This window comes from Bicyclus anynana, chromosome 21, assembly GCF_947172395.1.
Source record: "Bicyclus anynana chromosome 21, ilBicAnyn1.1, whole genome shotgun sequence".
Classification (NCBI taxonomy): domain Eukaryota; kingdom Metazoa; phylum Arthropoda; class Insecta; order Lepidoptera; family Nymphalidae; genus Bicyclus; species Bicyclus anynana.
The window spans coordinates 3,427,336-3,436,341 of record NC_069103.1 but is presented as its reverse complement, the minus strand read 5'-3'; the positions used below and the strand labels follow the sequence as shown (position 1 = coordinate 3,436,341).

The 9,006-nt window shown below is 38.3% G+C and overlaps 1 protein-coding gene across 1 annotated transcript; it reads right to left on the bottom strand.

Annotated features, from left to right (window-relative positions):
* Positions 1 to 3,277: 3,277 nt before the first annotated feature.
* Positions 3,278 to 8,032, bottom strand: LOC112047193 (homeobox protein MSX-2-like). Its single transcript, XM_052888192.1, has 3 exons — positions 7,703 to 8,032; positions 5,483 to 5,646; positions 3,278 to 4,409 (listed from the first exon to the last, which is right to left on the bottom strand). Exons 1-3 carry the CDS (start codon positions 7,836 to 7,838, stop codon positions 4,059 to 4,061), a joined length of 651 nt encoding a protein of 216 aa, XP_052744152.1. The 5' UTR covers positions 7,839 to 8,032; the 3' UTR covers positions 3,278 to 4,058.
* Between the last annotated feature and the right edge of the window lie 974 nt (positions 8,033 to 9,006).

Below are 9,006 nucleotides of genomic sequence, written 5' to 3'. Positions count from 1 at the left end.
CGTACTATAAACAGCTTAATCACTACGATGATTTTTACGGTGACGGAAACAAGAAGCTAGGGGAAAGTGAAACTTTATAAAACCTTATTTAATTTATTAATTTAGTATAATATTACACCCACTGAAATTGTACAATATTTGATTACAACTACATTATATTTTTATCTTAGCACATCTTACATAATTTAAATCATTATGTAGGTAGGTCCGCCATAAAAAAAAATTTGAACTGAAAGTATTGAAATTTCTTCATGATCTTTGTGAATCGCCACGGAGTCGAGACAATACTTGAAATAAAAACTTAACAACATAAGTTTGTACTTACGTACTAAAAATCATAAAATAATACATTATACATAATGTTATATTTCGTTCGTTATCAACCCATGTTCGGCTCACTGCTGAGCTCTTCTCTCAGAATGAGATAGGTTAAGCCAATAGTCCACCACGCTGGCCCAATGCGGATTGGCAGACTTCACACACGCACAGAATTAAGGAAATTCTCTGGTATGCAGGTTTTCTCACTGCTTTTTCCTTCACCGTTTGAGACACGTAATATTTAATGTTATATAACTACCTACCTACATTATACCTATGTCTATTTAGGCTTTCCTTAATCTCTTAAATTGTTACACATTTTATTTTTATCGTGCCTCATTATTTTTCTTTTTTTAAACATAACTTAAGCGAAAGGTAATAAATAAAATTAAAATTGTGTGATCTAACAGACTAGTTAGATCACATAATTTTAGAGTTATTACAATCTGTCGATAGGTGGCGTACCTGTCGACAGATTGTAATAAATACATCTCGAGTCTAGAGTCCTAACTCACGCTATTGAAGTTTTTAACGATGCCACGCTATATATACATCGAATTGACATATTCTCTCGGGATCATCTCCCTCGAGGTAAACCAGTCTAGCCAAGCTGGTCTAAGTTGGCGATCATTCAGATGAGACTCACGGGTCTAAATAACAAATCATTCAAGGTTAGTCTATAACGAAACGGCGGAATTGTGTATGGTTACTAGTGACCAATACATACTTAACACCTCGAGGAAGAGGCTAAAGCAGTAATGCTGACTTGATCCCTTTTGTCTGAATAGGGACATAATTTTTCCTAATATAAAACATTAAACTTAATACACATAAGTTTTTATGGAAAAGACTATAAATAAATCTAAGTACTTTATTGGAAACATCGGATTGCGGATGGACTGAAAGTTAATGGTGTTTAACCATCGATATACAACGTGTCCCAAAATTCAACGATAAGCGGGCGCCAAAAGATTGACCTGCTCATGAGCACTTAAGGAAAAATAATAAAAAAAATATACCTAAATTTTTTTTTTAGTTACAAAATAAATTTTAAAATTCTTTGAAAATTTACACCTTGTATGATATTTTGAACTACCGCAGCTACAATTTCTTAAATATGCTTAAGATTTTTTTTGTATCGGAACCTAAGTAGTACTACTATTCACCACAACTCTTAAAAACACCACAATGCCCGCAGTTTTTACACAAAAAAAAATCAAAATATTTTTTTTCCCTCAAATTTTTAAAGATTTTTACTTTCAGTCTACTTTGACTCATGGTCTTGCAAAAAAAAGTATGAACACCGCTATGGCAAGTTATTTTCAAAGTTGACGCAACTAATCAAGATTTCAAAATAGTATAATACCCTAGGATAACTAGTCACAAAAAAAAATATGCGTACCATTTGTAAACAAGAACCAAATTTCTTAATTGTTCTTGTTGTTAGTAATAAATTTTACTATGTTCCAAAAATGTGTTTGTTATTTTAATTACACAACATTAAAGTAAATGTTCGAATTGTTTTCCACCGGCATTAATACAGGCACGACATCGCCTTAAAAACGACCGTTTTATTTTTCGCGCATATCTTCTAGCATTGATATGTGCCGCAGCCTGAGTGATTTTTTGCCGAAGCTCGTCCAATGTCGTAATCGGTTTTGCGTAGATCCTGTCTTTGAGACAACCCCAATAAAAGAAATCCAGGGGGTTTAGGTCGGGTGATCGGGGTGGCCATAGGATAGGACCAAGTCGCCCGATCCAACGCCCCGGATACTCGTGGTCTAGGTATTGTCTCACAGGACGAGCGTAGTGAGCTGGGCAACCATCATTTTGATATCACATATTTTGAAGGTCGCTTAGGGGGACGTCTTCTAGTAATTCTTGCAAATCATTTTGTAAAAAGTTCAAATAACTGTCCCCATCTAAGTTTCCTTGTAATTCAAAAGGCCCAATCACTTTTCCATTTAAAATGCCCGTCCATAAGTTGACCTTAAATTGATATTGGGATTTGTCTTCTCTCATCAGGTGCGGATTCTCATTGCTCCAGCTGTGTAGGTTGTGAAGATTTAAATAGCCATCTTTCTTGCAGGTTGTTTCATCCGACCATAGTACTTTATCCAAGAACTGAGGATCTTCCCGATGCTTTTGAAGCATCACTCGGCAAAATGCGATCCGCAGTGGATAGTCCCGTGATAGTAACGTTTGTACACGTCTGTAATGATATGGGTGTAGCCGATGACGTTTTAGTATTCGATGTGCTGAACTTTTTGGGATTCCCGTAGCTGCTTCTATGGCACGCACTGAGGTAGTTGAATCAATGTTTATTTCATTGAGAACTTCTTCATCGCATTCCGATCTAGGTCTTCCAGCGTTTCTTCTAGCTGACGGCAAACGACCCTCCGAAAACGCTTGATGCACATTCATAAATACCCGATAATCTGGATATCTTTGAGCGTTTGGGTACCTTTCTCGATACAATCTGCTAGCAGCGTTAGCATTGCACCGACATTCTCCATAAATGAGATGCATGTTAGCGTATTCCATCGGCGTGTATGGTTGCGGCATGATAACGCTAAACAGTCCAAAATACACCAAAAGTCCAATTCACAAAACACAGGCACAGTCCAAAATAATGCCAGGTCAGTTCAGTTTGCAGATCACTTAAGTCCAGTCCAAAATGCAAAGCCAAAAGTCGTTAGTACGAGAGCCACGTCAATTGAATACGGAAAGTTGCGCAGTAAACAAAGGAGCAGAGCGTACTGACTTGCTGGGAACAGGATTTTCTTTACCTGCATCATTGTCATTCAACAAAGAACATCTGTCTATCCCTCTCTAACGTATACTTATCGCTATCTTTCTCTCTCTCTCTCTCTCTTATTTTTAAATGTTATCGTTCGTTCCATTAAAATTCTAGGAAATTGCAACGTATGACTCACATCATTTTGTGCATAAAGTAAAAGTGATTTCTAGGAGCAAAAACATTTTAGAAATTTAGTTCTTGTTTACAAATGGTACGCATATTTTTTTTTTGCGACTAGTTATCCTAGGGTATTATACTATTTTGAAATCTTGATTAGTTGCGTCAACTTTGAAAATAACTTGCCATAGCGGTGTTCATACTTTTTTTTGCAAGACCATGAGTCAAAGTAGACTGAAAGTAAAAATCTTTAAAAAAAATATTTTGATATTTTTTTGTGTAAAAACTGCGGGCATTGTGGTGTTTTTAAGAGTTGTGGTGAATAGTAGTACTACTTAGGTTCCGATACAAAAAAAATCTTAAGCATATTTAAGAAATTGTAGCTGCGGTAGTTCAAAATATCATACAAGGTGTAAATTTTCAAAGAATTTTAAAATTTATTTTGTAACTAAAAAAAAAATTTAGGTATATTTTTTTTATTATTTTTCCTTAAGTGCTCATGAGCAGGTCAATCTTTTGGCGCCCGCTTATCGTTGAATTTTGGGACACGTTGTATATCGTTAGATGGGCCCCTTCATACTAAACAACGCACAATTTTATGTCATTACCCAAAGACGTGGCCAATTCACTTTAGAAATTACAAAAGTCAAAAAAAGCTATTTCTTTTTTCTCCTGATTTTAAGCGTCGCTGTCATGTTTTATTTTAGGGAAGCATATTTGTTTCTTTTGTAGGTACAAACATGTTGCCCTTTATGTGGGCCCCTCAACTAATTTTGATACAGGACCCCTCCAAGGCACGCTACGCCACTAGATTGTTTTAATTTTAATCAACTATCTCTACCTCTAATGAGGAATCAGATCTACTCCCATTCGAGTCATCTGACAAACTTCTATAGGACTGACTAAGATGCCTACTGGATTCGCTTGAGGTTGTACTTTCTACATAACTATTGATTTCACTTATCGAATTGTTGGCCATTTGTTCACTGAAGCTATTGCTTCCTTGTCTGACGTTCAATGGAGTTTGTAAAGATTGATCGTTAATCGGCATCCATAGATAATTTGAAGAGGTGTGAGAAGCTGTCGATGGTAAAGACACGGCGCGAGGAGGGGTAATAGATCCGGACTTTTCTCTTCTTTCCCGCGCTCTTCTGTTTTGGAACCATATTTTAATCTGTAAAGAAAAAAAAATATTACTATTAACTAGCGGACGCTCGCGATTTCGTCCGCCCTTAGACCTCTTTAATCCAGCCCTTACAGTAGTATCGCTGTAAAAATGGAGTAACTTCTCCCGTTTTCACAACATTTCCATTCATTGTTCTGCTTCTATTGATCGTAGCGTGATGAAAGTATACTATAACCTGCCAAGGAGTATGAAGAATAATTGTAAAAAGTTTCGTTAAAATCCGTCGAGTAGTTTTTGTTTCTATAACAAACATACAGACAGACAGACAGACAGCATCAGTATCAATCACTAATCACTGATAGTTATTTTGGAAATATATTTCACTTACATAATTGATCTCTCTACAGATTTATTATAAGTAGGTATAGATTATTTTCCTATCAATTTATGATACTATACTAGCGGACGCCCGCGACTTCGTCCGCCCTAATACATCCTTAATCCGGCCCTGTCGCAAAATAAGTTATTAGTGGAAGTATAAAGTATCCATTACTTTCAGTTTAGTAGCAGTTTTCGATATTTCGTGAAGAGCGAACCTTTCGCATTAATTTAACACATTTAGATGTACCCAAATATATCATTACACCTGTTTCAGGTAGGTCGTCAGGAGATTATGGAACAATAAAAGTTTACTTTTAATCTCGTCGGCGACAACGTTTCAAAGACCTTAATCGCGGTACAAGTTATAGTTATTACTAGAGTGGACTATCTTCGTCGTTATCAACTCATATTCGCTCACTGATGAGCTCGAGTCTCCTCTCAGAATGAGAGGGGTTAGGCCAATAGTCCACCATGCTGGCCCAATGCGGATTGGCAGACTTCACACACGCAGAGAATGAAGAAAATTCTCTGGTATGCAGGTTTCCTACGTGATACTTAATTTCTTCAAATCCACACAAAGTTGGAGGTGCATGCCCGGATCGGATTCGAACCCACACCCTCCGGAATCGGGGGCAGAGGTCACATCCACTGGGCTATCATTGACTATCTTCAGCGCTGCTGCGCCGCGCGTGTCTGCCCGAGCGGCGCGCGCGGTAGGCGTTCGGTGCTCCTAGTCTTACCCGATCATCTCGCAGTTGCAGCGCAGCAGCGAGCGCGCGCAGGGCGGGCGGCGCGAGGTAGGGCGCGCGCGCGTACGCCGCCTCCAGCGCCGCCGCCTGCGCGCCCGAGAACGGCACCCGCGCGTGTCTGCCCGAGCGGCGCGCGCGGCAGGCGTTCGGTGCTCCTACGCAATACAAGGGATCCTATTTCACGTAACTGTATGATTGTCCAACAGTCTCGTTGGTCCATTGGTTAGCCTATGTGAGCACGAGGTCCTGAGAATTTTCTTATATTCTTTAACCCTTGATCTCATATGATGGTAAGTGATGATAAAATCTAAGATGGAATCGAAACTTAACTTAACTTGTTAGGAGGAGGATGAAAGTTCACACTCCTTTCGGTTTCTACACGACATCGTACCGGAACGCTAAATCGCTTGGCGGTAATCTTAATGTAGGTGAAGTTTGCCAAACCGCATTGGGCCAGCGTGGTGACTATATAGTTTATAGTGGTTAGCCTAACCCCTCTCATCCTGATTCGCGCTCAATAGCGAGCGGAATATGGGTTAAATATGATGATGATGATGACATTATATCCTACATGATGATGATAATACCTACTTACGTCATCTACTTTCAACAAATGTAACAAACATTTCATTCGATTATAAACATTACCTACGGACTACGATTAATTGTATCATCTAGCAATAAAATAATTTATCATAAAACATAAGGTCAGTAAGGATACAAAGTTTCATTCCTACCACTAATGAGGCATCCCGGCATGCGGCCAGGATTCCAGGATTGTCTACATAAATTAAAAGTAGTTATTTCCGAGTAGATAGAGTAGTTAGTTCCAAAACTTAGTCGCTAACTATATGGGCAATGGGCCTCATAAGAAGGCTCAGAGTCACACAGCGGGCGATGGAATGAGCTATGTTAGGAGTATCTCTGCGTGATCGAATCAGAAGTGAGGAGATCCGCAGAAGAACCAAAGTCGCCGACATAGCTCAACTAGTCGCGAAGCTGAAGTGGCATTGGCCACTTCATTACATAGTTCGCAGAACCGATGTACGTTGGGGTCCCAATGGCGACCTAGAAAGCGCAGTGTTGGTCGACCTCCCACCAGGTGGACTGACGATGCGACGTAAAGCGAGTCGCAGGGATTCACTGGATGCATGCGGCTCAGGATCGTGATGTTTGGAAGTCCCTACAAAAGGTTTACCTATGTCATGCTGTAGACGCGGCTGATTGATAAGATAAGATAAGATAAATATACTTTATTTGCACACCACAAAGACAAAAACAAGTGAAATAAAAAACAAATTAGGAAGAGATCAGCATACAAAAGGCGGCCTTATCGCTAAGTAGCGATTTCTTCCAGGCAACCTTCGGTTTAGGAAAACTTAAGGACATCAGCAGGTGGCGTAAAACAAAAATAACCATAGTATTAGTAATACACATACATACAAATAATTTACATCCTAATACATAAACAATATTACACAAATACCAACAATATTGAATAAAATACATATCAAAATATACTAATAAATACCTTATATTGATAAGAAATAATATATACAGATCGTCTTTACTGCACCAGATAATGAGACTTTACGGCATTTTTAAAAATGACCAGTGTCTTTGATTGCCGTATATTTAAAGGGAGAGCATTCCATAACTTAACGGCTTGCACAACGAAAGAATGTTTATAAAATTTCGTCTTATGCACGGGTAAACATAGAGTTAGTAATCGACACTGTCTCAGTTCAGACTGCACTCCCTGAAACGTAAATTTCTCCTTCAGATACACAGGAGATTTTGGATTAAACAACACACAGTACAAAAGTGAAAGTACATGCAGATCCCAGAGATTGATGATGATGACCAGTGGCAGATTTACAAATTTGCCGCCAGTAGGCTATTGAATTATTGTTGAAGCCCTTATTGATCTCTGAAATTCGATAGGTATCGAATCAATACGTTAAATTGGTCAATAAAATTGTAAGTTTTAATAGTTTAGTAGGACTGCACAGGGCTTACAGGACGTCCAGGATTAAAATATTAAAATTATCGTTACGTTTTTTTTATTTCTGTAGAAGGGAAAGATTTTTGGGCCAAATTTGCCGCCCTCCAACCTACTTAGCCTACTAGTAAATCCACTAGGTACTGATGACGATGAACTAGTTACCCTATTTTTATGCAATTATTTAAGTATAAAAAAAATGTACACACGTGGAAGTCTCGGCGGCTGATACCTCGTGCAACACAACCAACTTGGAGTTTGTTCCCGACTAGAATCATCACTCAATATCCTCTCAATACTAAAATCTGAACCGCACTTTGCACCGGATACTGGAGACAGATCCATGACTATAATTTGTAAAACTGAGATTATGCTACGGTTTATAAAAGCTTACACAATAGAGGGATGGGTAGCAATAAGCCACGCCTTATGGGGTTGGAATGCATCCCCTAATTCAGCGGTTCTCAAACTTTTTTGGTGACGGAACCCTCTTTGATGGCGAAATACTTGACAACAATAAAACAATTGTTTTTGTAAATGTATTCTTTATTAATCCTACTAATATTATAAAGGCGAAAGTTTGTGTGTAAGTGTGTTTGTTCCTCTTTTACGCTGCGGCTACTGAAGCGATTTGGCTGAAATTTGGAATAGAAATAGTTTTTACTCTAGATTAACACATAGGCTACTTTTCATCCCGGAAAAATTCCCGGAAAAAAAAATTGAAGTACAATGTAACAGTTACTACTTATTACACACTTAGTAAGTTACTACATAACAAGTATAATAATAGAAGATATTAAAAAATGAAACAAAAATGGGAGGTATGAAACTGTTTTTTGATTCATGATTCGACGCGTAAAAACCATGACCACAACTTTTTTTTATCAACTTGTAAAACTGAGATCCGACCTGAGAGAGGTGTTTTGTTTATTTTATTCTAAACTCTCGCGGAACCCCTACAGGGGCTTCGCTTAACCCCAGGGTTCCGCGGAACACACTTTGAGTATGGCTGCCCTAATTTGTTAACAGTTAGTGATTCTTATCGGAGGTTTCACGGACCAATTGGTTCGCAAGTGTTGTGACAGTGGTTCATTCATTCGCTTAGAATTGAATGGGAAACTGATACTGTTTGCACACAAAAGGATGTTATTACTTTAAGGGTATGTGGGAAAATTAATTTGCAATTTGTATTGTGTTACCTATTGTTGGGGAATTATGATAAATAACGTAATGTGATATTGAATTGTGATTGCTAATTAAAATGTTGTTAACTTTTGCCATCGATTATGAGCATGTGGTCGGTACTTAATATAATCTACTTAATTTTGTCGTGCCGTAGCTCCCTTCCTTAATAGTTTACTAGTGGACGCCCGCGACTTCGTCTGCGTGGAATTCAGATTTTCACAAATCCCACGGAAACCATGGATTTTTTCGGGATGAAAAGTAGCCTGTGTGTTAATCCAGAGTGAAATCTATGTCCATTCCAAATTTCAGCTAAATCGCTTCAGTAGCC

Excerpts from the sequence above, each read along its gene's own strand:
- LOC112047193 (XM_052888192.1), bottom strand. The coding sequence starts at position 7,838 with ATGGATCTGTCTCCAGTATCCGGTGCAAAGTGCGGTTCAGATTTTAGT. Across the intron at positions 5,647-7,702 it reads TCAGCCGCCGAGACTTCCAC|GAGCACCGAACGCCTGCCGC; the intron begins GTGTGTACATTT and ends TGTATTGCGTAG. Across the intron at positions 4,410-5,482 it reads TGCAACTGCGAGATGATCGG|ATTAAAATATGGTTCCAAAA; the intron begins GTAAGACTAGGA and ends TTTTCTTTACAG.